We start from the raw sequence: 15,618 nt of genomic DNA, 5'->3' as shown, positions 1-15,618 counted from the left end.
TTAATTTGCTTCAGAACAGTTTGTTACAAAAAGTTGGAGCATCACAGAACAATACATTGTGTTTTCAATAGGTGATCTCAAAGATCAACAACATCAGTAATCTCAACAATTTCATAACAAATTGTCACTATAACAAAGTAAGCATTTTGACAGAACAAATTTATGTCTAATCCAGGGATGGGCAACTGCAGGAGGTCTGGGGGCCATTTTGAACAAACCATTCCGTGGTGCTACAAGGATTAAGTTTAGCTCACTTGGAAGCTAAATTTGACCCTTTCAGCACTCCATAGTGGCCAGGGAATGCCAGAACAGTCAAATTCAGCTTACAAACAAGCTAAATTTGGCCCTTGTAGTTCTCTGAAGCACTATGGATGCCATTTTCAGAGGCTGTGTGCAGCCTGCAGGCTGCCCATCTCTGGTCTAATCTTATGCAATTACCATGGATAATATGTATTCTATGTTACATCGTTACTCTAGTTTAGCATCTTATCAGGGTCAATCACACTAGAAAGCCAACTGTAAATCCTCACTAGAAAGTTATTTCTAGGAGTTTTGTATAAATGGGCAATTGCCTCCTGGCTCTAAATAGAGACACATTATTTATTGGAGTTTGTGCCATATTCGGTCGTTCAGCAATGTGGAAAAAATCAATCTGTAGTGGGCAGCATAGTATATCTTTAAAAATAAAACAAAAGCTTTCATGGCTTATCACTTGTGCTTGTGCGATAAGGCCAGGATTAAAATGGACTACTTACTCTGTTCTATAGACACAAGCATTTTCTATTTTCTCTGCCTGCAAGCACCCATTTGTACAACTCAAGCAATGGATATTTTCCCTTGCAATTAGGCTCCAAAACCTAGGCAACTACTAACTTAAAAGCACTTCAGCTTCTTTCAGGAATCAGTTGAACACACAAAAAATTGCAGAAAGAAGGGGAAGATAGGCACCAGCTCAAACATATTTTAATGTAGCATAGAAAGCATTAAAAAAAGCCCTTTCTCCCATAAAAGTATATTTGGTACTAACAGAACTGGCATAAAAACAATTATGTTCATACTCCAATTTATGAAATAAATTATTCATTAGTGTTTAGTGGAGGAAAAATTGCGTTAAGTATTTAAATCAGACAAGTGAGCAACTGTCTTCATACTGATAAATTAACGAGTAACCCTTTAATCAAAGTACTACTTTTTTATCCTTCAGAATAATTAGTCTCTCACCCACACATACACACACTTATACAATGCACCTGAGATTCTAGCATGAGCTTGGACAAGTACTTTTTCTCTTCCGTAGTGAATGCTTCTTGTTTCAACTCCTCAAAACGTTTAGCAATCCATTCCCTTTCTTGTAAGCTTGACAGCTGGCTAGTCTCTATAGACATATGTTCACAGTATATATGATCCAGATAAGACAATACATCCTCGAGGGATGCTTCCTCCTTTCCCATCTTCAAAAGCCCTGGAAATTTAAAAAACAACAACACCTGTGTAATAAGATTACTTTTATCCAGCAACAACAACGGACATCACGCATGAAGGGTAGTATCCAATGTTGTCTTTGTGCTAGAACTAATGACATTGTGCTAGTGTAAACCAATACTTGTGCAATGTAACTAGTGCAATGGCAAATCACTGCTTTTTCCTGTTGTGCAAGTTACATTGCACAAGCCTTTGTATATGCTAGCACAATGTCATTAGTGCTAGTGCTGGGACAACATTTGAAACTACCCTAAGATGTTGTCCTACCAACCAGTCCCTCAATAAATTGAAAGTTTTCCTCTTCTTCCTTTTAGAAAAGAAACCCACAAGCGTTTATTGAAGTCACTAGTGTAATAGATCTGCAATTCTCAAATACTATATTAAGAAAACCTTCCAGTATAGTATTTCCTTGGGTGCCACCTGCCCATTCACAGACCGCTCAGATGAGAAACAATTCCAAAGTCATTGCATTAATTCTATTTCATTACTTCAGATGGTCAGGTCACACACTAAATTAGGTATTCCTTTGCAGAGGAACCTTGTGAATCAGGCAAACTATGTGGTTCCTTGCCATGCCAGCACCACCTGGTCCAGTTCCATACACCAGTAATATCTGTAAAGAGAAACTATGCGGGTTGGGGAGCTGGCATGCGTGTTTGTCACTCTGGTATTGCTGACCACCATGTCATCTACCCAACCTACATAATTCCTCTTTACAGATATTACTGATGCATGGGAATGGACCATGCAGAAGTGACTCCCAGGTGGCAACCGTGATGTATTCTTAGATTCTTGTTTTGCCCTTTCCCTACTATTCAGTAATAACAGCTTGGGTGATCTATCCGTAAGGCTGTTGCAATCTCATCAGTGGGTCCCTGCCTGCCACAAAAGGAACACCAATATTTAGTATTTACACATCATTTTGCACCCAAAGATCTCACAGTAAATTCAAAAGATACAGATGGTGTGCAGATAGCAAAAAATAAATATTTATAGGCTCCAAGACTTGCCTGATTCTACAACTGAATAACTTAAAGGTAAAGTCAATAATAAATTTTTCATTTCAGTGCTTTACAGGTCAATCTACATCTACTCAGAAATAAGATCCATTGAATTCAATGGGACTTACTCCCAGGTAGATGTAATACACTAACCTGGGAATGTCCCACTGAACACAGTGGTACTTACTTCCATGTAAGCTTGTAGGATCAAGCTTCATGTTATTGAACCTAGGTCCCTCTTACTGCAGTATTTGAAAACTATTTATTCCACCTGAACAATATTAGATTAGAAAGAAGCTCTTATTCTCCTTCTTTCCTGGCATGAACAAGCGTACATCTTAGGGTGCAATCCTATGCATGTTTAGACAGAAAAAGGTCCTACTATTCCCAGCATTCCCCAGGCAGCCGTGCTGGATGGGGAATGCTGGGAGTTGTAGGGCTTTTTTCTGTTTAAACATGCATAGGATTACACCCTTAAGCACTAATCAGACCTCCCACAGGAGGGCATTCCAAAGTTGAGGAACTTGGAGAAGGGTTTCATTTTATGCTACTGTAGTTGATGTTTTTATTGTCACTTTATGTAAACTGCCCCAGGGATGTTTTGTGATAAAGGGGAGAATATAAATCCCTCAAATAAATAAAAATAAGTGTGCTTGGGAATGTTTTACATTCTGATGATACTGTGACTGTGCGTAGCTGGTGGAAGATACACAAATATTCAATGTATTTCTTTGAATATCGCTCCAGAGAAGACCAGTGTCTTGCCTAGATTGTGTATGTGGAGTTATTTCATATTATCCTGGCAGCCCCATGAGAGAGACTAGGCTGAATGATAGTGACTTCTCCCAGACCATGCACTGAGCTTCCTGCTTTGAGCCCAGGCCTCCTCAACACACCCAGCACTCTGTTGACTTTTCCACACTGGCTCTTACAGGGATAAGGCATCTGGCTTCCATCACAAGGTCATTGTAAGGCAGGAGCAGGCAACTTGTGGGCCTCCAGATGTTTCAGCCTATAGCTTCCATCAGCTCTAGCCAGCATAGTCAATAGGGAGGAATCATGGGAGTTGTAGGCCAAAACATCAGGAGGGCTACAAGTTGCCTACCCCTGCTGTAAGGATAACTAACAGCACAAACCTATCCATGTCTACTCAGAAGTAAGTCCCACTGAATTCAATCCAGCTTATTTCCAGGCAAGCGTGTATGGAATTGCAGCCTTAGCTCAAGTATTTGACACACTTTCATCAGTTAGGAAAGATACTATAGAAACACTAATCTTATAGAGGCTAAGGATGAATTCAACCCTCCCTCTCGCCAAAGCTTGTCCAGCAAGAAGTGACTACAATGTGTGAGCCCCTTTTATGAATTAGTCCACTAAGGCTACAATCCTATACCCACTTAGCTGGGAGTAAGCCCCTCTGAACTCAGAGGGGCTTCCTTCTGAGTAGACAAGAATGGGCTTAAATTTTAAATTGTCAACACACGGGCACCAAAAAACACAACACACTTAGAGGAGGAACTTCTGTCTGGCCCTACCTGCAGTATTGAAAGGTCCTTGCAGTGCTTCTGTCAGAACTTGAATTTCAGGTACCATATCCATCACAGCTTGGCCACTAAACAGAGGGTTGATTTTGGCAGCTTTGTGGCCATGTTCATAGTATGCAGCCACTAAGCGAGCCAGCCCATGGTCGGCTAAAAACAAGGGAACAGAGACCATTTTAGCCCGTGCGCAAAGGCACTGCATTATTACACAGACAGAAATTGTTAGAAAGGATCCCTATGCTGAAGTGATGTGATGAGAAACGGAGCAGTATTTTCAGCCTATGGTATTTAGTGTTGAAAACTCCAGATGAAACATCCCTGACCCCCACCCCACCCATTCTGAGCTCCGTGGGTTCTCTAAATCACCCATGAAGCCGCCATCTGCTCAGGCTTTCTCATTCACTTCAATAAAAGAGAGTGTTCTGCACCGTCGAAGAGATGCATGCGTGGAGCTGTTGGGGAAGTGGACAGAGAAGCCCTGCCAGATGCAGAAGCTCTGTAAACACACCGGAACGCTTATACGTGCAAGAAGCCACTGGATCAACAATGTAGCAATCAGAATAGCAACTGTCAACCAGATTATATTACTAAAACTTAATGTGTAGTTCCATCGCTAGCAAGCAAACATCAGTTCACTTTCTTAGTATAAGGCACTGTCACATGCTCAGTCATGCTCCCATTGGCTCATGCCCATTATTAGCCAGGAAGCCACATTTGGACATTTGGGGGACAGTTTCCAAAGGCAGCCCCATCTAGAGTGCATTACATAAGTCAATGCTGGAGGTCACCAATGCATGAAGAACAGTTGCCAGGTTATCCTTCTCTAGGACTGACTGTAGCTGGGGAGTCAGTCAGGACCTGAGAATCTAAGGAACAACACTGGGTCCAGCAGCACCTGAACCTTAGGAAGGGTACGATCTAATCTAGAACCAGGAAATCATGAGCATCTGCGTCTTGTCTAGACTCAGTTTTCATTTTCACCTAGTCCAGTGCTTTCTCCAAATATCTGTTCAGAACTTCTCACACTTTACCTGGCTCTGTTGAAAATCCCCAAACCCCAAATTTCATAGCAGTTGCACACAGATCTCAAAAAGTGTGATAGACAAGACTGAATCTTTTTACAGGCACTTTTTTACAGGCACAATGCTTAATTATTTCCCACAGTCTTCCCTAAGAGTAAAAACCATGTTATGAGTTTCAAAGTGTTCTTCTCAAGTTTGTCCCAGCTAACAGGGATTGCTGTGCTCTGTATCACAGTCATTCTCAAAACTGTGGGATGGGACCCAAGCACATGAACCATAGGAAGGTAAAGTATTTCCCCCACACACATCAAGATTCGGTTGTTTGGAGGGCCCCTCACTTGATCTTTAGTGTGGGTGCTTGACCCCCTATTGCAGGAGTGAGCAACCTGTGTCCTCCAGATGCTTTGGCCTACAACTCCCATAATCCCTCACCATTGGCTAGGCTGACTAGGGGTTATGGGAGTTGCAGCCAAGACATGTGGAGAGCCACAAATTGCCTACTCCTGCCCTGCTTCTTTGTTTCAGTTACGTTCCCTGCGAGGCCTTAGGAGCAATCTGGAAGTACCCTGTCCTATTTGTATTCTTTATTTATTTCAAGTAAACAAGTAGTTACCAGAGCATATACACTGAGAAAAAAAATCAGCAAAGAGTTGGTTATAAGAATATACACAAAAACACAGTGAAAGAGAGCAGTGATAATACTGAACAAGCTCCCCCCACCCCCTGCCATCCAAAATTTATCCATATGCTTCTATTCCTGCTCTGCCTGGGTTGGATTAGTACCCCAATCTACAGATCCTTATATGCATGCCCATGCACAGAATCGTATACAAGGATCTCTGCAGGATCACGGATGGAACTAGCCTTTGACAGAAATTAAGAGTATGTTTAGAAAAGGGGGGCGAGTTTAAGAAACACTGACTGGTATAACCGTAAATTCAAGCATGCTGTCATCAGGATCAGTCCTGAAGATTACACACGGCAGTGGGGAAAAGGAGAGACTTGTTACAACCCGGCTGGGGAAGGCTGTGTTGCATCATAGCAGAAATGCTGGGACAATTCCAACGCCAGTTTTACCTAAGGCACAGAATCCTACGCACACTCACTTGGGAGTCAGGATGACCTACTGAAATCAGTGGGGTTTGCTTCCATGTAAAGCTGTCTTACGATCAGGGTGCTAGCGTACTTTTAGGACAGAGGTAAGGAAGGGGGTGGCCATACGGAGATGCTGATCATTATTTTGATCAGGACATACATACAACATCAGGGGTGATGTGAACAGTTTGAACGTACATTCGCTGCTTTCTGAATGTACGCACCTTTCTCAGGGCAAGGAATGCGTGTGCAAAACACTTTCACAGCATGCAGCGGGATCCTAAACATGTTTACTCGGGGGCGGAGCCCCACGATGTCCAGAGGACCTTACGCTCAAGTAAGCGTGCGTAGAACTGCGGCCCCAGAACGCCTGCCTTCACCAGCGCCTGCTGGCCTTGCATATTCTGTTTTATAAAACTGGACGGCACTGGGGGGTCCCAGCCCCTCCTTCCCCTTGCCTGCATTGCAGCCTTCCCCAGCCTGGTGCCCTCCAGGGGAGTTACACTACAACTCCCATGATCCCCCAGTCAATGCAACTATTCCTCCTCCTCCTCCCCCGTCCCGGAGATGGAGGGCGCAATAAGCTCCCCTTTATCAGCACTGCCTGGGCACCCGCCGACCTGCTCTCCGGGAGGGACCCTGCCGCTCCGCGCCGTCGCCCGCCCCGCTCTCTGCTTTCCGGCTCGGCTTGTAACCGTAGACGCCCCTCTCGGTGCGGTACCAGCGCCGCAGGAGCAGGGCCGCCGGCGGCCTCGGCAGCCCGACTCGGGCTCCCAGCGCCAGAACCGGGGCGCATGCCGCCGCCATCCCGTCCGGCTTGCGCGCACCCAAAAGGGGCAATGGCCTCGCACAACTCCCCCTGCCCCGATTGGCGGAACTGGGAGAGGAGGAGCGAATAGGAAAAATGGGAAAGCCTTTTGGGCGGGGGGGGGGTAATATTGGGAGAGGAAAAGAGAGAGGTGGAGATGGCTCCGGAGTAAGCTAGGAGAGTGGAAGAGGTCCAAAGCAGAGCTCTTTCCCAAAGCCCGCCGCTCCTGACACGCGCAGCCCATCCTGCCCCGCTCTCTCGCATGTATATGCAGCGCCAGAATGCCCAAAGGTAAAATGTGTTTCTGTACGCGAAAGCACCCCCCCCCCCAACGTCGCTACAAACAGAGAAACAGCCATAAAACGAGAGCACGCGAAAGCCGCCCTCCCCCAAGCAGGTGACTGCATAATTAGCAACAGTTTAGCAGACGATAAATCACATCATCTGCCCGAATTAAGGCTGAAGGGGTTTTTTTGGTTCGTTTGTTTTTTTGAGAAAGCCAGATCTTTGGGGCCTGCCAAAACAATGGGAGCTAAACAGGCCTCCCAAGGGAGACCTTCCTAAAATTTAGGGGACACCACCAAGAAGGTGCCTTACAGCAAAGCGACACACAGCATGGCCTCTGGCATTGATCTGAGTGCCTTTACACTTTCAAATTACTGGTATGAACCCTAAATGTATCAGAATATAGACTGCAAACTATGCACATTTTCTTGGGAGTAAGGGGGCTTCAGTAAACATGGAGAGGATTGGGCTGATAAGCGACGGTTGGGAAAGTGCGAGGCCACATTGATCCAATATCTGCCAATGGTTCAATTAGTGGCCCATGACTGACAGTTCTGTCTGGAAATTGGAAATAGTAGCCTATACTGATCAGGGCTGTGGGTGCGATAAACAAAATAAAAGATTTTTACACATTAGTCAAAGCACTCAAAACTCTTGAGTGCTAGTTGCTGTCTTTTACAATTAAAGATGAGTTTGTTCCCAACTTAACTTTGCCCCACTTTCTCCAGGTTATGATCCATTTGCCCAGATATTCATCCTGCATTTTGTTAGTTGCAGATTGGAACCCTAAAGTCACTCTCAAATGGTACTGAAAATTCTGGTGGTATGTACAGAGAATTTCAAAATCTCTCATTTGTGCCGAATTCCCATATTGGCTGCAATAAACCGATGGTAATATTTGGCACAAAACTTAATGAGCCTTCTCCCTTAATGGACCTTTCCCCAATTCTTTTGGCAGTGATAGAAATGAGAGGTAAAAGGCAAAGAAGGGTTGCTATTATTGGCTAGGATGTTGGAAGAATAGCTCTTGTTTTATTTTGTATTTTAACCTTTGTAAGCTGCTTTGCTGACTGTTGGGTTGAAAAGCAGCATAAAAATAAATGCTAACCTAACTTAACTGCAATGGCCGTTCATCCTTACTTCCACAATTATGCAGAACTATATATTCCAGAAGAAACGTGAGTGCTGTCCAAATAGTAACTTCAGTAAACAGTGATGTTAGCCTTGAAAGTGTGTACTTCATCTGATAACTTGAGAATTGTTCTCTTTAATTTGCCTCCTTATGCTCTCTGGCATAATCATTGTAGTAATTAATGTATACAAAATTACATTTTGAAGACTGAATATAAGTATAAACTGATATAAGTATAATTTTAGTCAATAATAGTTGTGCTGCCTTCATAATTTCAGACATTCACTAACAGAAATTCACCAGGGGGCTCTTTAGAATTCTCTACAACAGACAAGTTAAAAAATTAGGAATAGGGATCTCTTGTACAAAACTTATAGGTTTCTCTAGACTGGCGTACTAAAAAGCCTATACAAAATCATCTAAATGTTCTTCTTTGTAGGGTTCCCATCTCCTGACCTGAGATGCATCCAGATAAGGCTTTTATTGTCCACCCACTGCCTCATTCACAGAGTTTTACAGGTGATCCAAATGACATCTTCAAGGTGTAGCCCTCTTGTGTTTTCTTTCCACTCCTCCTTCCATTGGGATTTAATGGCAGATCAAGATCAAAAAGGCCCCATGACCACCAGCTACAGTGGGGAACCTACAACTATTTCTTACAAGTGGACATAGATGTCTGTAACTCTAACAAATCTCCCTAGCACTTTGAGGACCACACTTCTAAGATTCTTAATTTGGAGAAGAGACCACAAAGAAAAGTCTTCAGTCCCCAAGCTCTGGAGGTCATTAAAAAGAAAGTCCTGTTCAGTGCTATACAGCAGACTATCCCAGAGAAGAAGGTATATTGTTTCATCCATTCCACAAACTTCACAAAGAGCAGAATCATATCTTCCCAAAGCAAACAGATTGCTATGTAAAGCTCAGTGCCCACTCAAAACCTGGAACATAGCAACTTGCTGAATCTGACACTGGTCAAAAATTCTAAAACCACCCAGTGCTGGACAGAAATAATCTTCCTCCCAAGAAGCCCACTCTCCACCATTTCTGCCAATGCAGTTTGATTTCATGCCAAACCCAGCTTTTAACCTCTGATGGAGACAAAGGAAGTTTGATACCAATTACATCATTCCTCCAATGCTTCCTTGGCTGCCTGATCACCCAATTCATTACCACTAACACCCACATGAACGGGATCCTGATAAACGTAACTCTAAGCCCCATAAAGTATAGTTCAAAATTTAGAAGCCATATCTCATTTACTAATGGAGACTCACTTCCAAGAGTTCCCTGCTAGACTGCTAACAAACCTGACAAAAACTCAGACAGAATTGCCTTCTCCAATTTGACATCCCTAACCCATTCTAATGCCAAAGTAACAGCTGTCAATTCACCTGTGTTTCCCTACCACTTCTTCCATCTTTTTTTCTTATCAGAAAAAAAAATGTTAAGGAGGAAAAGACCAATAAGCGCACAATGCCTTTTGATTTGTAGTGTTAGGAGCCTCCATCTGAAACACCCAGTGATTTGTGCTTAAGGTGATGCAGCAGCAGTACAAAGGTGGGATAATTAACATATAGCATCTGCCTCGCTGTGCTGAAGCTCTGAAAGCAGCTGCCACCATCTCTGAGTTAGGAGCTGGCAATCCCACTCCTCCGGGGATTAATTTCAGCAGATAATAGCCCCTGCCCCTCTATTTCCAGTGGCAGGGATCTGTCAGAACATGTGAAATGGGATAGTAACACATTTGCAATTATAAGAAATACAATCTCCGTATCACTACTAGTACTTGTTCCAATCACTGCCAATATGCTACAGAAATATGTTCAGAAGTATACATGGCATGTATCTCCACAGCTGGAAAATAAAATTTCAAGTTTTTGTAGACAATTTTATTACTAGAAAAACTGAGCCATCTTCAGTGTCTTAATTTTCACTGAAAATAGAACCAAAGGACGGGTTTCAGTACAGTCGGGCCCAGAGTCTGTATCCAATGTCTAGCTTTTGCATCTAAGGCCTGGTTTACATGCTATTTTGTGGAGTGAATATTATTGTTTGAATGCACATAAACATGGTGAGAGCTGTTTACCAAGGCTAGACTTTGCTCCAGCGAGATAAATATTGGCCTGTGCTTGGTGCATGAAAGTCTCCATCAAGCATCAAGCTTGTCGATCACAAGCTGAATATGAGCCAACAATGTGATGTGGCTGTAAAAAAGGCCAATGCTCTTTTGGGCTGCATTAATAGAAGCATAGCTTCCAAATCTCGAGAAGTACTAGTTCCCCTCTATTCAGCACTGGTTAGGCCTCACCTGGAGTACTGTGTCCAGTTCTGGGCACCACACTTGAAGAAGGATGCAGACAAACTGGAGAGGGTTCAGAGGAGGGCAACCAAGATGATCAGGGGACTGGAAACAAAGCCCTATGAAGAGAGACTGAAAGAACTGGGCATGTTTAGCCTTGAGAAGAGAAGACTGAGGGGAGATATGATAGCACCGTTCAAGTACTTGAAAGGTTGTCACAGAGAGGAAGGCCAGGATCTCTTCTCGATCACCCCAGAGTGCAGGACACGGAATAATGGGCTCAAGTGACAGGAAGCCAGATTCCGGCTGAACATCAGGAAAAACTTCCTGACCTTCCTGTTAGAGCAATACGACAATGGAACCAATTACCTAGGGAGGTGGTGGGCTCTCCCATACTGGAGGCCTTCAAGACGAGTCTGGACAGCCATCTGTCAGGGATGCTGAGACTTGGATTCCTGCATTGAGCAGGGGATTGGACTCAGTGGCCTTGTAGGCCTCTTCCAACCCTACTATTCTATGATTCTATAAGCAACATCTTATTCATAATGTAAAACCCTGCAATTTTTTTACAATGTCCAAACTTAATATGTGATTCAGGCCTTGTTTCCTATATCATTCTATTAGGGTTAGACTGGCAAATGGCCGTTGAATCACTGATTTGTCTTTGGTAGTGAAAACTAAGCATGGCTGGGCCCATGTCTGTGTGGGAGAGTTCCATGTAATTGACTGTATCCCTGAGGCAAGTTTTCCCCATGCCCAACCTCTGGCCCAAAGTCACCCAGTGAGCTTCCATGGCTGAGTGGGGACTAGAACCCGGATCGCTGGGCTCCCAGTCCAACACTCTAGCCACTACACCACACTGGCTCTTGTATTTACATATGGCCAGTCCTATGTAGTGTTAGGTGTGCCTAAACCCACTGAAACTGATTAATAGTATTAATAGTAGAATTAAGGAAGGTCTATATGTGGCTCTAGCCACATTATAAATACTACTGTCTTACTCCCTTCAGAAAGAAACAAAACAGGATACAAAATATGCACCCGTTGAAAACTAAACAATTGTTTTTCATAAGAACAAGAGTCTTGTGGCGCCTTAAAGACTAACGATTTTATTCTGGCCTAAGCTCATGGTTGCTGGCTGGAAATTCTTTTCCATGGGGGTGCCTCTATCCAGTTTATTTATCAGACAAATTTATATCCTGCCATTCGTGACAGTTCAAGGCTAGCAGCGGCCATAAAATACGACATGCAGTTCCGTTTGGGCTCCACAGAACCCCTGCAACGGAATGACTGCGCGCAACCTGGTCCTGCGCAGAGGCAGGCGCACCTAAATCCCCTGAAATCCACGGCCCGAACGCACACCTTTCTCTGCACAGGATTTAGGATCGGGCTGTTGTTTGTTTAACTGAACGAAATCAAAGCCGTTTAAACCAGAACAGGGATCGCTGGAAGCAGATGCGACGTCCGGGGAGCACGCTGGCGGGAGCCACGCCAGGCTGCTACAACCAGGGACAACTGAAACGCAACACGCGGTACTTGCTGCCTGAGCCTACGCAGACTCGCACGTAAACTGAGTTAGAATGACTTTTTCCCAGCAAGGGCGTCGAGGTCCGGCGTCCGTGCGCGCTTCCTCCGCGGGAGCCGGGCGGGCTCCACATCCGGACCCCCGGCGGCCCTAGTCCCGGCAGGAGCCGCCCGCCCGGAGACCCCCGGGCAGCGGCTTCGGTTTGAATTGAATTGATCTCAACCGCCGAGGCGCTGGGCGGGCGAAGCCCCGCCCCTCGGCGGAGAGCCCCGCCCTCTCGGCCACTTCCGCCTCCCCTGGTAACCAAAGCACGGGGTTGCCCTGCTCTCTCCCCGCCCTCAGGACCCCGCCCCAGCCGGAGCTGCCCGAAGGAGTGCCTGACATGCGCCCGCCCCTGCTGCTGGCGGCCTGTTCCGGGCGCCGGGCGCCGCGCCGCAGGGCTGGACCCGGAGAGCGGCCTTGTTCTCATCTCCTCGTCCTGAACCTAACGGCGGGGGCCTGACGGGCCGCGGCGGCGCGCTTCCGAGCAGGCGCCGTGGCGGGCAGCCTAGGGGGCGGGGTCCTCGTCCTGGAGAGGGTGAGGGGGGGCGAGAGGAGACTGGCGGAGCTGGAGCCGCAGCAGCAGGAGCCGATGTTTACAGCGGGCCGAGGTAACCGCCCCCTCACCTTCCTCCGCGGCTCTCCCTCCGGGGGCGCGGGGGGGGCGCGCGGGGGAGGCCGGGGCCGCGCGCGGGGGGGGCAGGGCCTGGCGAGGGGGCAGCGCCGGGGACAAGCCCGGGGCGGCGACGGGGCTGGGCAGCGCCGGCTTGGGGAGCTCCGCGCTGGCGGGGAAGGGCCGAGGGCCGGGCCCCGTGCGCGAGCGGAGGTCGTCGAAGGAGCGCGCCGAGGGCGGGCGAGGAGACGGGAGCGCGGCTGGCGGCGCGGACTTCCTGCGGCGGCAGTTCCAACGGTGCGCCGCTCCTCCTCGCCCCCCACCCGCCCCGCGGTGACAGGTGTTGGGAGGCGGCGGCGGCGGCGGCGGCGGCGGCGGCGGCGGCGGGGGGGGGTCGTCGTCTCCGCCCCGCACCCCGGGGGCCCGCCGGGGCGTCGCTGCCGCCGCTGCGCCTGACGCGGAGGGGTCCCCGAGGCGGCCGGTCCGTGAGCAGAAGCTGGAGGCGACGGGGCGCAGACGCAACGCGAGGGGCGGCTTTCTCCCCCTGCTTGAGCGTAGACGGGCCCCTCCGCCCTGGGCGCGGGGCCCGTGCCGAAGAAGCCTCGCGTTTCCGTGCTGGGGGTTGCAGCCGGAGCGCTTTCGCTGTCGTCCGCCTACCGCGCTGTGGCGGGGTGGTTTAGGAGCCGCTGGAAGAGGGGCGAGAAGAAGAGAGCTGTTGGGCACCCCTGTAGGACGCGGGCGAGGATGCTGCCAGAGGTCGAGGTGCTTCCTTGTCTGTAAGACATTGAGTGAGAAGAGCTTACCTTGGGAGGCAGGTGTTTTGCTTTGCTGAAAGTCATTTTTCTTGAGGGTTTTCGTTAGATTATATAGTCTTAGCTTTTGTTCGTCCCCACGGAAAAGGCTTTTATGTAGCTGTCTGGCAAGTTTGTTTTGCTTTTGATTTCAGAGTAGTTCCCCATATGCCAGATCGCTCTTTTCTTTGCTGTTGCGCCCCAAGCTCTCCCTTCACTCTTTCTTTTCCATCAGTTTTTGTGATTCGTTAACAGTATCATGTCTTCAGAACACCTAGAGCCATTTGTTCGGTGTAGTGCTTTCTGAGGCATATCCTTGTCCACATTTCACTGTTTAAGATTGTATAAGTTGATCAGCCTTGTCTTGTAATAAGGGGTCCTTTCAGCCTCTCAAGCTGCAGTTTTGCACATGCTTAGTTGGGAATAATTCCCATCGGCACAGTGGGACTTGCACTGTTATATGGGTGAATGTGCCAAATTTGTTTGTATGGATGAATGTGCCTGTTTGTTTATGCAATCTCCTTCAACCTTTTTGACAAGTCAAGTTAAATGAATGGGACACTACCAGTCTACTATGTAACAAAATAATCACACAGCCCCTTATGGTCTGGGATGGTTTTGCCTTGTTTGCTGAGCCAGGGAGTAGACAACAGTGCAGTGCATGAGAGAGAAGCCCCTGGGTCTTGCTGCTCCTGCCCATAAGTGCCAGAAACTCCCGTTCCTTGTGCTACTTAATGTATGCCTACCACAGGTGGCTACCCAGAACTTATTGTCCAAAGAGCAATATTGTATTTACAGTGCTTTGTATTTACAGTGCTTTGACATGACTTACTGCGATCCAGACAGAATTGCTGCAGTCTGAGTTGTTAAGAGTTTTATATCCTAGTGACAGTGCCCAAGTACACATCATTATGACCTGAAAGAAAGATTCTCATAGGATCATAGGACTGTAAGAACAGAAGAGCATTCAGTCTGAACACTTGCACCTAAGACAGGAATCTCCTTATATGTATAAATATCTAGGGTTAGACACTTAATGATCAAAGGACATTTGGTTGATTAGTCAAGTAATGGTAAAGTATTTAAAGCATCAATTTGTTAGATTTGTAACACACACAGAGACTTCCGCTAACTAGCCTTCCCCAATTAGATAGTTGCTATGAAACAATGAAATTAACAATAGTAATCAGTTGCTAAAACTGTCAGTATTGTGCAAATAAAAATGTATGTCAATACTTCTACCCCTAAATCCAAGGAATAGCTCAGTTTTTGAACTTCTTGAAAATGATATCAAACAAAATATAGCAATTGGCAAGGACAAATTCAGTTTTTAAGGGAGGAATCCTATGGCCACTAGACTGTCTAAAGGGTCATAGGATTGTTCAGTTTCTGGGAACTGGTTCCCAGAAACCGCGTTCCCCACCCCCTCGGAGCTGGTGCAGTTCTTTCTGTGCTGGCTACGTCTCTGCACTTGGAATTGGAGCGTTGAGACGGGGAAAAGGGGGCAGACCCGAGGACGGGGAAGGGAGGAGGCCATGGAAGCTGCTTTACACAGCTTCCAATCGGGTCTCTAGGCCTCTTCCCCACCCCCTCCCTGAAGCTGAGCCTAGATGGGAGAAATTGCCTGTCTAGGCAAAAATGCAGGGTGGCCGGAGCATGGAGGAGAGGATCCCCTCCGTGCTCCAGCTGCCCTGTGTAGGATAGTCGGCAGCCTCTGATTTTGGAGGCTGGTGACTATCTGGATAGGATTGCTCCCTAAATGTGGTTTTAGTTATAGTGCAGGGCAAAGTATGCCTGTTCCTAAATGAAGTGGGCTGTTTGGGGGAAATTGACCATATTTTCTGCAGCTTCGGAGAGTAACAAGTCATCCACGGTCAGACAGCATGACTTACACAGGCATTTGTTGCTTCATGGGATATTTGACCATAGTTAGGTAAGAGACAGTCAAATTGAGACAGTGCCTCTATCCACATGACCTGCAGATT

The 15,618-nt window shown here is 46.7% G+C and overlaps 2 protein-coding genes across 18 annotated transcripts in view; one reads left to right on the top strand and one right to left on the bottom strand.

Annotated features, from left to right (window-relative positions):
* DHTKD1 (dehydrogenase E1 and transketolase domain containing 1) overlaps window positions 1-7,105 on the bottom strand; it is a 33,347-nt gene extending 26,242 nt beyond the window's left edge. The window contains exons 1-3 of one of the 3 annotated variants that reach the window (XM_084811558.1): window positions 6,762-7,105; window positions 4,019-4,174; window positions 1,251-1,462 (exon numbers count right to left, since the gene is read on the bottom strand). In XM_084811558.1, the coding sequence (XP_084667684.1) occupies window positions 1,251-1,462; window positions 4,019-4,174; window positions 6,762-6,948 (555 nt within the window). In that variant the 5' untranslated portion in view covers window positions 6,949-7,105. Of the gene's footprint in view, window positions 1-1,250; window positions 1,463-4,018; window positions 4,175-6,365; window positions 6,519-6,761 lie in introns of those variants that run through there. The other 2 variants (XM_084811556.1, XM_084811557.1) reach the window with 2 other exon arrangements.
* Window positions 7,106-12,790: 5,685 nt separating this feature from the next.
* UPF2 (UPF2 regulator of nonsense mediated mRNA decay) overlaps window positions 12,791-15,618 on the top strand; it is a 60,123-nt gene continuing 57,295 nt past the window's right edge. For 5 of the 15 annotated variants that reach the window (XM_084811554.1, XM_084811552.1, XM_084811553.1 and 2 more), the window contains exon 1: window positions 12,791-12,840. Coding sequence is in view for 4 of the 15 variants with exons in the window: in XM_084811549.1 (XP_084667675.1) it covers window positions 13,587-13,618 (32 nt within the window). In the remaining 11 variants the exon portion in view is untranslated. Of the gene's footprint in view, window positions 12,841-12,940; window positions 13,654-14,071; window positions 15,567-15,618 lie in introns of those variants that run through there. The other 10 variants (XM_084811549.1, XM_084811541.1, XM_084811548.1 and 7 more) reach the window with 6 other exon arrangements.

Source organism: Heloderma suspectum, chromosome 7 (genome assembly GCF_057233095.1).
Source record: "Heloderma suspectum isolate Gila_16-S chromosome 7, 16-S_ref, whole genome shotgun sequence".
NCBI classification, from domain to species: Eukaryota; Metazoa; Chordata; class Lepidosauria; order Squamata; family Helodermatidae; genus Heloderma; species Heloderma suspectum.
Note: the sequence above shows the minus strand (reverse complement) of the source record. Positions and strands in the feature narration are given on the sequence as shown.